This window comes from Rhinolophus sinicus, linkage group LG03, assembly GCF_036562045.2.
Source record: "Rhinolophus sinicus isolate RSC01 linkage group LG03, ASM3656204v1, whole genome shotgun sequence".
Taxonomy (NCBI): domain Eukaryota; kingdom Metazoa; phylum Chordata; class Mammalia; order Chiroptera; family Rhinolophidae; genus Rhinolophus; species Rhinolophus sinicus.
Window position 1 is genome coordinate 169,022,777 of NC_133753.1, and position 12,514 is coordinate 169,035,290.

General features: G+C 39.4%; 1 protein-coding gene across 1 annotated transcript in view; it reads left to right on the forward strand.

The window, feature by feature from the left end:
* Nucleotides 1-1,400: 1,400 nt before the first annotated feature.
* Nucleotides 1,401-12,514, forward strand: part of EMB (embigin) — a 43,128-nt gene continuing 32,014 nt past the window's right edge. Inside the window, exon 1 of the mRNA XM_019736208.2 lies at nt 1,401-1,823. Within this exon, the coding sequence (XP_019591767.2) occupies nt 1,481-1,823 (343 nt within the window). The 5' untranslated portion in view covers nt 1,401-1,480. The remainder of the gene's footprint in view (nt 1,824-12,514) is intronic.

Consider the following 12,514-nt stretch of genomic DNA (forward strand, 5'->3'; position numbering starts at 1 on the left):
ACAGGATGCAGGGCAGCAAACAGGTATGACTTAGCAACCAATGATTAGGCAATTTGGGTTTAGCAAGTTGGGCCAAGGTCCTGAGAGGGCCTGTAAAATGTTTAGTTCTTCAAGGTCTCATAAGGTAAAATGTTTAGTTCTTCAAGGTCTCATAAGGCTTTGTTCAGAAAGGCTTAATCACTATCACCATAATTTTCTGACTGAGAAGAGGAGGCTTTTCTTAGATTTGCAGTTATAGGTAAATAACTCTCTAGATTAATTACTATGTGTGCATGTGTGCACGTGTTTGTGTGTGTGTGTGTTTCTTGCAGTACATGCAGCCTATTTTGAACATAGTGCCTGCAACTTGGTACTTTATATTGGTTAATGAGTTGTATTACTCATAGTCTCTCAACACTGATTGAAAGAATCTACACTCTTTTCCACAGTTTTGCCCATGTAACGTTGAACCAGAAACAGTAGAGTATCTTAGTAACACATACCAAACAAAAATTAAATACTCCTGCCTGAACTAAGTGTACCTCTCGTGCAGCACTTCAATTTTTAAAATTTGTATGTAACATTTGTTTTCAACCCTCTTTTTCTGGACACAGATATATTTTGAATTTATGAATATCAAACCTGATGTCCAAAAAACAAAGAGAAAGAAAACAAAGCTCAGGATAAATACTCAGAAACAAAACAAACACCTTTTCAAGTGTTATAACTTCCTGGGGAATCATCAGATCTTACTCTTTTGTTATAATGGAGATTCTTTCTCCCTGCTCTGACAAAACAATAGCTTTTAGTTGTTTTATTTTATTTGGTCAAGAGCACTGAAAACTCCAAGCTACAGCCTCACTGGGTAAGGAATAGCATTGTAAACAGTCTTCAAGTTCGACTCAGGTCCACAGGTTTGTGCAGTTTACAAAGTAGTTGTATCTGGTAGTTTTTGTTTGTTGAGCTCTAGGGGTTCCTCAAAACCTGATAGGCCAAGAAACAGAAGGAAAAGAAAACACACACACTGTAGGGCCTTGGGACTCTGAAACCTTCATCTGGAGAGAACCGGTTAAGCCTTCAGAGGCTGGAGGGGAGGGTGTGTGCAATTGGTACTTGGTACACAGAGCAAAGAAAGATTAGACTAGGATGTAATGCAAACTTGTCTCCTTAATAACCCAGGGATGTCGGGGGAGGGGGTTGAGAAGAGTGTTCTCCTCTCATTTGTCCCATCAAAGTAAATAAGTGAACCCTGCTTCAAATAAACTGCAAAGGATAGTCTGCAGACATATAAACATTTTATATATATATAAATGTTTATATGTATAATATAGTTTCAACCCCTCCCCCAGGAGATCAATTAGACAGCAACTGCCCCGCATCTTTAGCAGGCTCGGTCTCAGACCTGCCAGAGTCCAGATGACAGAGGCTGGAGAGCATGCCGCTCGGATGTGGCCACAGTACATCCGGGCGCGCCTGCAGCGGACAGCGCGCTGCATAATTGATGGGAGGCCGGGCGCAGTTCTGGGTCGGCCTTGGATGCGGTGAGAGTGTCTCCAGGGAGCAGGGCAGGGCAGCCGGGCCCCTCCTACTTCGCCTTTTCTCGCGTGTCGCGTCCCTGGAACTGGCATCTGGCGCCGGGCCACCAGCGAGTATGCGCAGGGACTCCAGGCACCGACACTGGTTTGCCGAGGGACCCGCCTTGGTGAGAACAGCGGCGGACTCACCGACAACCATGCGCACCTTCCCTTGCCTGCGGGGACCCCCGGCGCGTCCGCCCCTGCCCCTGGTCCTCCTGTGCTTCCTGGCCGCAGCGCGCACGAGCTTGGCGGACGGCCATCCCCCAGGTGTGATGGGTGCAGGACGGAGGAAGGGACTGAGGGGCGGGAAGGAAGGGGCTCGGGAGGTGCGTCCCCGCTAGCGGAGGGCTGGCCCGCGCACCCAGGCGGGGGGTGTTGGGGAGAGGCGCGAGGATGCTGGCGGCCGCAGGTGGACCCGGGCGGCCGCCTCCTCCCATTGGCCACGCATCGGTTACCTAAGCTGGAAGAGGGGACTGGGAGGCTCTTGTTCCTCCGCAACGGCTCCTGAATTTGGAAACAACAGTGCCCGGGAGTTGGTAGTAGGGCAGTGTCAGGGTGTTCCTAAGGAGAGGATGGTAGTGTGGGTGCCGGCGGGCGCTGGCAGCGAGTGGCCTGGGCGAAAGGGGCGGTATTCTGAAAGCCATAGTCTCCGAGGCCGAGGCTCTTCGTTTGAATTGATAGTAAGACTTAAATATCACCTACTCTTCTTCCTGGCGGGTAGATTGGCTTTGAGAATGTGAAACAACAACTTAACAATAACCAAGCAACCAAACAAAGCCCACAACTCATTGGATTGCGTATCTTTTTTTACACCATGCTCTTTGACAATGAAGTTTTCCGTGGTGGTGGTTTTGTTAAAGACACTTTGAAAGTAGTATTTATGTGCAGAACATTATCAAAATCAACACCGAATTTGCCATTTTAGCTTCATGTGTTTATAATTTCTTTTTATGATGAAAGTATTCCATCTAATCTACTTTCTAATACGCATTCCTGCGTTATGAATTTCAGTGTTAGCAGCCAGGTAGGATAATACACCGCCTCACAAGTTGGTAAACATTGCCCATCAGTTAACCAAAATTGGGATATTGTTCTACACAATGCTTTCAACTTTTCACAAGAATTCATTTTTATGAGTTTATAGCATGTGGATTTTTAGCATGTGGATTTTTCATAATCTATAAAAGATGGAAAGATAATCAAAGGATATGATTATTTGTGTTTTTTTTTTAAAAATAAATGTCCTTTAAAAGGCCTCGTTCACAACTTGGACAAAACACTTTTGGGTTGCTTAAGTTTCTAAATTTCCTTGCCCCACGTCTCTTCTTTATTCGTACCACTTAAAAGAATTGTCCAGCACATTTTTCCCCTTCAAGCTATCCTTAATTCTTCTATCCCTGACTCACCACCCATCCTTCACCTCAAAATATTGCAGTTGTGTGGACCAATGCATTCTGGGTTAGCCCTAGAACGTTGATTCTCTATTTGGCTGTATGTTAGAATTACCAGGGAGTTTAAAAATACTACCTGGATCCTGCCTTCAAAAATTCTGATTCAGTTGGCCTGGGATTCAGCCTGGACATCAAGAGTTTTTTAATTGCCTTGTTATTTTAATCATGTGACCCTATGCAGGTTGAAAACCAGTACTTTAAAATGATATGGCCTAGAGAATGCACTGTTGGGTGGATATTTATTCTGTTGGCATCAGAGAGTCAGGTTCAATTTGACATTCAGAGTAGACTTCTAGAGAGAAAGTAGGAAACAAGTGAAAGTGGACTAAATTAACAAAGTTGTAATTAAATGGGATGGTGTATGTATGTATGGCAAATGTCTCTGTGTGTGTGTGTGTGTGTGTTGTGTATATATATATGTGTGTATATATATATATGTGTGTGTATATATATATATATATATATATATATAGTGTAAGTCCTGTCCTATTAGCTTCACTTAATATGGAATAATATGCCATATAAAAGGCATGAAGTTAGCATCCAATTTTAAGAGAGAATTAAAAATTGTCAGGCAACTTCATCTTGTTTTATAGATTCTATATTGATCTCTGTGAGACTCAGTTTTTTCTTTGCTAAAGGACATTGTGAAGTTTACTGCTATTTTTTATCTAGATGCTTCGAACTTAGATATAGATGTTCTACAAACCTAAGACTTTTGGCCAAATTTTCATAAAAATGGTTATAATTCTTCATATTTACTATATAATTATGTGCATTGCCTACACACTGCATTATGCAGTTTATAGCCCTATGGGTTAGCTCTTATTGGCCCTGACTTTGAGATGAGGAAATTGGAATTTAGGGAGGTTAAATGATCGCCCAAGTACACATAATTAATTAAGCAGTAGAGCAGGAAATTTAGCATTGTTCAATCCAACTCCTAAGCCTGTCTTCTTAAACACAATACTCAGTTGTCTCTGAGATAATTGGATGTCTATGAAAGTTTGGAACCACTGACAAAGAGCGCAGTTGTGAAGCTAAATGCTTGATTTGAGCTGAAGGACATGCTGACACAGTGTGAGTCCTGCAATACAGTGAGGCACAGGACTCACCTTAACTCTTTCAGGCTGTTTCAGTTAAATAAGAAAAGTAAAATATCTTTGTAAGGAGAAATATGACTTAAGTGGGAATATTCAAACATCTTTGTTTTTACTATTACGTGGAACAAATTGAGAGACTGGCTTGTGTTTATCTTTTGAAAAATGTTTGCAGGGGAGTCATTTGAAATGATCATTTTTAACTTCTAGAGTAACATGGCCTATATGCTCCCTTTATCAACCCCCATCCTTTCTATATGCCTCACCTCCCCCACCCTCAGAGCAACTGCCTAATAAGAAATATTTATTGGAATAAATATTATTTGAGCACCTAGATGTGCCTGATATTGTGTCAGTCTATATCTAAGTAGAACTTTAGCCGTTTTTAGCTTTCAATGTGTTTAATCTGTCTAAAGGAACAGGTTGAGAGAAGCCCATATTTAATAGGGTTGTATCTGATACATTAAAATATTGATCCTAAGTTTATCATATTTAAAATTACATTATGTAAACATTTTTAAAGATTTGGTTCAACTGTCTCTTCCTTTTCCTGGTCTTCTGTCCCCGCCTCTTGTCCCTTTTCTTTTCCTTCCCAGAATGAGGCCTATAGCCAGGAAGTGGGTATCCTCCTGTGTGGGAGCCAGAGGGGCCCAGATCAGGGAACTAGAAGCTGTGCCGGGTCAGGATGGTGTCCAGGAGGAGAGTAGCCCTGTTGCAGTGTTTGAGCCTGAGCACAGGAAGGTGGGCGCTCCTGCAGAGGACTGGCCTGGTGCTGGGCTTCAGGGCTCAGCAGAGTGACTAGGCCTTCTGTGCAGGGCCTGCCAGACATGTGGTGTCTAATGCTGATCAGGGGATGGAGGTAAAGCATGCAGGAGAGCAGACAGTGCAGGGTGTTGGAGCCTGAGTGAGCAAGACATCCTTGGGGTCAGGTGTGGCAGCGGCAATGGGAGATGAGTTATATATAGGGTGCTTGAGCAATTCAATAAAGCTAGTAAGGATAATAGCATACAGGTTTTTCAGTAGAAAAGAAGAAAATAAAGGCGGACAACTAGAATGAACTTTGTGGTATTAGATTGTAATTTGCAGCCTTAGTGTGAATTCATGACTTTAAATATCTATCTATTCCACTCTTATATTTACATCTGTATAAATAGATATATAGATATAAATGTGTATATGTGTAACTATATGTATGATGCATATGGCATATATTTATATACATATGTACTATACCCATTATATATACCTAATGGGTATAGTACTTATGTATATAAATATATGTATGTATATGTATATATAGTGTGATCAAACAATATGGTAAATGTTTAAATAAAACATTTATTGCAGTAAAAGACATATTGCCATTAATCCCCCTCAAAATACTCCCCTCGCTTTGGACACACTTATCCCATCATTCTTGCCACTTTCTGAAGCAGTTCTGGAAGTCCTCTTTCATGCGTTTCCTTACTTTATCCTCCATCATAACAATGCTCTCTGTCACACATTGCTTCTGGTTTTTACTATTTCTGTCAAATAAAAACATTACAGTGAGTATTCATCCACCGGATCTGGTACCATGTGACTTCTGGTTCTTCCCTAAAGTCAAAATGACCATGAAAGGTAAATGTTTTGAATCAATTCAGGACATCAAGGCAGCCACGACAGCACAACTAAAGACACTCGTGAAAGAGGACTTCCAGAACTGCTTCAGAAAGAGGCAAGAACGATGGGATAAGTGTGTTCAGAGCAAGGGGGAGTATTTTGAGGGGGATTAATGGCAATGCGTCTTTTACTGTAATAACTTGTTTAAAACACTTGCTGTATTTTGTGGTCACACCTTGTATGTATGTTGTGTGTGTGTGTATGAATATGCATGCATGTATTCTTAACTCTCTCCACGGAGATGGAGCAGTGATTTCCCAATAATGATAAGTATGCTTAGCACCCAAATCTTAATTCAAAACACTATTCTTTACTAATAATGACTAGGACTTGTTGGAAAAATGGCTGATTTTGGGCCTGGGATGGTGAAAGTATAAGATAAGCCGGGAATATCTTGTGTCAGAAAGTAATGAAGTACTCAAAGAATGATGGGTAATTTCAAAAGGATACAGGAGCCCAGAGTGAAAGGGCTCCCAGTAGACAAATCTGGGACAGAATAAATAATAATACTAATGGACTAGTATTCATTAGTATCCACTGAATAATATCCATTGGATAACATTGGTATTTATGAGTACATACTGTATAAATTAATTAAATGAATCAATTAAAAGTTTGATAAGGCACAGAATATTACATAGTTTTAAAGTAACTTCACACAAAATTTTTACTAATGAAAACAGAAAAAGAATAACTTTGTGGTGGAGAAGCCTGCCAGATAGCACTTTAATCAAATGATCCAAGTGAAAATTATCAGTAAAGACAGAAATAAAAATTGTATGCCATCTGATAGGATGCAATGAGAAGAACACAATCACCTCTGATATTCCTGCCAAAGATGTCTACTCTGAGTCTAAACATATTACAACATATCTCTCCTGGGACTTTCACAAGTATCAGTGTCATAAAAGTCAGGAGAAACTAAAGTTTTTCAGAGTGAAGGAGAAGAGAGGGATATGGCAGCTAATGGCAACATGGGATTCTGAGCTAGAACCTTTTGCTGAAAAAAGTACATTTCAACAAAAGGACTTTTGTCGAAACTCTGATGAAGTGTAGGATGAGATGGTGATGCATAAATGCTTAGTTCCCTATTGTAACGTCAGTATTGGGGTGATGTGGGGTTATGTCCTTTGTAGTAAATACACAGTAGTGTTTTAGAGGGAAATGAGTCATCAGGTCATTATCTTATTCTCAAATGGTTCAGGGGAAAATTCTTTATTCTGTACTTGAAACTTTTCTGTTAGTTCTAGATTGTTTGTAAAGAAACAAAAAGAATTTCAATGGAGAAAGTCTGAGTTAACATAGACATTGAACCACAAGGAATAGTTGAGAAATGGTCATGAGTGTATGTATAATAATTAGGTACCATTTTCGAAGGGAATATTTGTTCTCAAATAGTAACATTATGTATCAAGGTTGTTTGTCCTAACCTGTAATCTTTTGAAGTTACTTTTGTATAGCTGGCCTCCCATATTTCACAATAATACATGAACCATAGAAATAAACAACTTAGGACCTACACACATTGAAGGAAAAAAAAACAACCCTCACATTTTATTAAAAATAAACTCTCTGTTCCTAATGAGACATAGTCACTATTCATGCATAACAAAACATCTCAAATAATATATTATTAGTACAGAAATAATAGATGTTATCTTTAAAAATTGTGTTATTCTTTTAATTGAAAAATTATATTTTTCTAGCACTTTTAAAGTTATTGTGGTTATGTCGTCACTAATGTATCCCTACGCCCAAGACAGAATCTTTTTTTTTTACACTCTTATAATTACATAGTTCTGAGATCCTGACAGGGAATTGAGATGTAATATTTGATTGATCTTGAAGCCTAAAGTGCTTCTGTGATGTAGTCAAGAGCCTGGAGCTAGCTAATAGCTATAACTTGTTTCCTGGTTAGCGTTTCAAAACCCATCCAGTAACTGGTGCTTCTTCGTAAAAGGTCCGCGAGGTCGGCTCCTGGCAGAAGGGTGCGGTTAGCAGGGAAAGGATGCAAGAAATTTCCATGTTGTAAAATACCTGCACCTAAGCTATGGAAGAACAGGACCTCAGGGTGATGGGGCCATGGAAGATTATTAAAAATCACATTGAAGAATCAGAGTTGAGGATGTACCTGTTTTGAAATTAGGGTTTCTCAATCTTGGCATTATCGACATGTGGGGCTGGATAATTCTCTCTTGTTGGGGGCTGTCATGGGAAGATGCTTAGCAGCATCCCTGGCCTTTGCTTATGTAGTGGGTGAGTTGTGGCCCATAAAAAGCAACGGTCCAGTCCTCACCCTTGGTATCTGTGAGAGGGACGTTATTTGAGAGTAGGGTCTTTGTAGATGTAATCAAAATAAAATGAGGTCATGCTAAATTAGGATAGGCCCTTAACTCAATTACTGTGGTCTTCAGGAAAGAAAGGAGAAGGAGATTTGGATACAGAGACACACAGAGGAAAGATGACCCTGTAAAGACAGAGGTAGAAATTGGATGATGTAGTGGAGAGTCAAGGAACACCAAGGATTTCTGGCAACCAATAGAAGCTAGGAAGAGGCAAGGAAGATTCTTCCCTAGAGCCTTCAGAGGGAGCAAGGCCCTGAACCTTGATTTCAGGCTTTTAGCCTCCAGACGAGGAGAAAATAAACTTCGGTTGTTTTACATAAGCCACCATATGCATGGCAGCCCCAGGAAACCAATATAACCTTCTAGATACAAGTAATAATCTTCCCCAAGTTTGACAACTAAAATATCTCCAGGCATTGCCCCCTGAGGTGGAGGGTGGGGGGTGGGGCAAGAACACCCCCAGGTGAGAAGTGAATACAATTTAAATCTTACCAAAGAATAATTTACTGGGTGAAACAATTAAAAAACCTACTGTCTAGAAAGAGCAGAAATCCTAGACAAACTTTTGGGTTTTTATTTTTTAAGAGTTTTATTGGCATAGTTTTCACTGTTAAAATATCTTCATGACCCATGCAGAGGTAGTTTGAAACATGTTTCCATACTGTACTTCAACATATACTTTACTGCAAAAGTCACTTTTTTAAAAAAAGATCAATTTATTTATAGTCCTATATGACCAAGTTTTAAAAATATTTTTACAACGCTGAGTGAAAGCACACATTGCTTTTGCCATTAGGCTTTTTGATTGTTTATTTTTTTTAACTATTCTAAAAATGGCCTTCTTGTCCAATAGTTACCATGTTATGTAAAAAACAAAACAGATAAACACACACACACACACACACACACACACACGATTTCCCCGTCTGGACTGTTTTCTGTCCCTGACTTAATCTGACTTATAAATGTCCCCGTCAGGAATTTATTTTCTTGCCAGACCTTCTTTTCTCTTATTTTTTGGACACCTCTCTCCCGAGTATAGTGTCTGGGAATCAGGGTAGCCTTATTGCCCCTGTTCTTCTTTCTACTACTGCAGTTATCGATGGGACGGGAAAACTAATATTCCCAGAGCCCAGGAGGAGAACTCTAAATGTATTCTTTATAGGAAATAGTGATAATTCGATATTTTAATGCTTTAGTTCAGCCATATCACGACTTAAATGGCTTTTACAATTTGGGAAGATTATATATATAGTTGCTTCCATGAGGAAATATATTTTGATTTCCAAAACTATGTTTTATAAATAGTATCCATTCCTATGTTACAGTGTTCCTGTAATTGGGTTGCATATTTATGATGCTATATATCAGAATGCTAAAATTAAGATTTATTAAAATAATTTTAATTATGCATATTGATAGCAATTGATACGTTGTGTGAATGAAAGAGAGAATGATATCCGAATAATAGCTTTTTTCTTACACTTTTCTCTAAATGAGGTCTAGACTCTTCCAAGATTTTAAAATATTTAAAAATTTAGGGGCAGGGGAAATGGCAAGTTAGAGAAAATTTTTGATTCTTAAACAGAGGTATAGTTGGACTTATTTTCTGATTTAAATAAAAGCAAATCTTAAAATGCAATGCAATTTTCCAGTGTTACTCATCCTCTTTCTTTCCTACCCAATTTACTTCAATGAAATGGGGACCCAAAGTTAAATATGTGAAAATGTTACCTTAAGTAGAAATTACAGCATGTTCGTTTCATTTGAAAATATCAGTAGCATAAATAATAAGTCGCTCTAACAATGTCTATTTTTAAATGTAATATATGAAAATATTTAAGTAGATATTTCACATGAAATAATAATAGGTGACAATTAGGATGTTATTCAGTTCTTTGATACAACATCCTCGTGCCCTGTCTACCCTGCAGAGGGAGAAAAGCTAATCTTTTAAGCTCTGGAACAACTATGAGATGTTACTCCTCTATGCTGGCATTTATTCCACTACCTGTAAAAGAATACCACATGGAAAATTTTCAGCAATGATTAAGAAAGGGGCGAGTGTGATAATTTGAGGCTGTGTATTCTGGTCATTGCACCCTCACTCAGTATTATATCCCTTTTCTTACCCTCCCTTCTTTCTCCATGAAATGAAACCCCAAGCAACAAGTCAGTGGCAGAACTTGGATTAGGATACAAAACTCCTGCCTCTCCATTTTGTGTTTCTTTTTGTGATTCAGCCTAATCCTTTCAGGGAAGTATTTAAACCACATCTGCCTGAATTTCCTGCCAATTTCCTTTAAACACCAACATCAGCTGAATCAGCCTCCTGCCAGCCGTCCTACAGAAAGCAATAAGGTTTACAGTCTCACTTTTTTGATTAAAAAATATCTTGGCTAAAGAAAGAACTTCTCACTTTTACTATTCTAACACCTTCTCTAGACTGCCCTGCTTTGACACTCAGGATGTTTGTATATATTTGCCTCTTAAAGGGATTTTTCCGAAGGCAATGATCACAACAGATATATATATATATATATGTTCTTTTGCAGTCAGGCCTTGTTCAGTAGAATCTGGAGCCTGATCAAGATGAATGCTTTAAAGGGAATACGAAGTTAGGAAACGGGTCATAGCTGCTTTATGGATGTCTGATTGTATTTCTAATATATGAACTGGCAATTGGACGTGGTCACAACAGCAAGAATATTCTGGAACCACCTATACTTCCTACTCCTGAAGCTTGTTTTTTTTCCTCTTCCTCCTAGTCCTTCAACTTCCATAAGTTTAGATTTTGCCCAAGCCAAGTCTAGACCTCTGTTCTCTCCTTGTTCTAATGCAGGACCTGTGAGCCTTTCCAGATCCTGATAATGCATAATGGGAAAGTAACCCCAGCCTCAGAGCTCATCTCTTTGGCATTTTGTCCCGCTCTATTACAGAGTCCCTCAAAGATGCAGAGCAGGCTTCATACTCTAGCTCACACGCCAACTCGTATAAAATACACAGGCTAGTTAGAGTGCATACTATGAATGGGCGCTACTCTAAATTCTAATGACTCTCAATCACAGATTTTTGTGGGCCCAAACTGATACTATGATGATTCATGTAGCCCTCTAGGGACTGAGTTTACTCTGCTTCAAACTCCTCATCAGCATCAAGCAAGTGCCAGGTGATCTGTATATTACATGACTCTCTTATTGTTCTGGATAGGGTGAATATAATAATAATAATAATAATAATAATAATAATAATAAATGATGTCAGACCATCTCAGAAAGATTATGCGCTTGTTTCAAAGGTAAGAACCCTCAAGATTGCATTCTATGTTTCCGTAGGCTAGGCCAAGAAAGGAGAACTCCCTAGCAAGGAAGCAAAGCTGGCGAAGAACAGATGATAGAACAGCTCCCTCCCTACCTCCCTCCTTTCCTTCCTTCCTTTTTTCCTCTCCATTTGCACCCTCCTGGCTTCCTATCCACAAGTGAACAGCAGCTGCCTTGACTTCCTGAGATAGCTTCTTTTTAATAAAACCTCTGAGGGAACTATGCCCAAGAATGGGAAAAAAGAATTTTCATTAGGAGAAGAATGTTGATAAGAGCCTTTTGGCAGTGGTGTGTGAGTGTGTGTGTGTGTGTGTGTGTGTGTGTGTGTGTGTGTGTGTTTTAGAAGCAGAGAGAATGAATGAATATTAGATGTGGGTGGAACAGTTTTGTATTCCTTAATAACCTCGTAAGAAACTCAGGCATATTTTCCTACATACGGTCAGAGGGTACTATGAATTAGTTATTGAATTTGTTAAAGGATTATTTTATGGGAAAGTGCATTCATTCTACCTTCCAAAGCTGAATTAGAAGTGATCAAGCCTTGGGAACACAACTTCCTGGAGAATTAGATTCTGCTAGGTAGATTTCATTTATTAGGCAAAATTGTAAAAGCTATGTGTAAGCTAAAGCAACAAAAGCAATCACTACCTTTTGATAACATTTTTCATACAAAAAGAAGTGGAAATAACTGGAAATCTCATCTTGCACTAGTGTAGGGAAGATGTTGAGGAAAATTTGCCTTCATTGGTTGATGTGAGCTTTTGTCTGTTAGCTTTTGTCTGTTATTGCATGTGAGGTTATGGTTAGCTTAGGGTTAAAAGAATTCTGTGCTGTGATTAGGGGTTGAGTAAATTCCCCGTTTGGTCTCATTCTCCCGAGCAGAGGAGATATGAGATGATGTTGCTTTCTGTTAGATGAGGTTGCTGTTCTGTCTGTGCTGTGATTATGGGTTGAGTAAATTCCCCCATAATGTTGCTTTCTGTCTGTTTCCCCCGCATCAGCAGATGAAGTGAAGAAGTAGCTAGGTTATATCAGGACGTTATGACAGGTGTGTTGCCAGGCTTTGGAAGACCTTGTGCT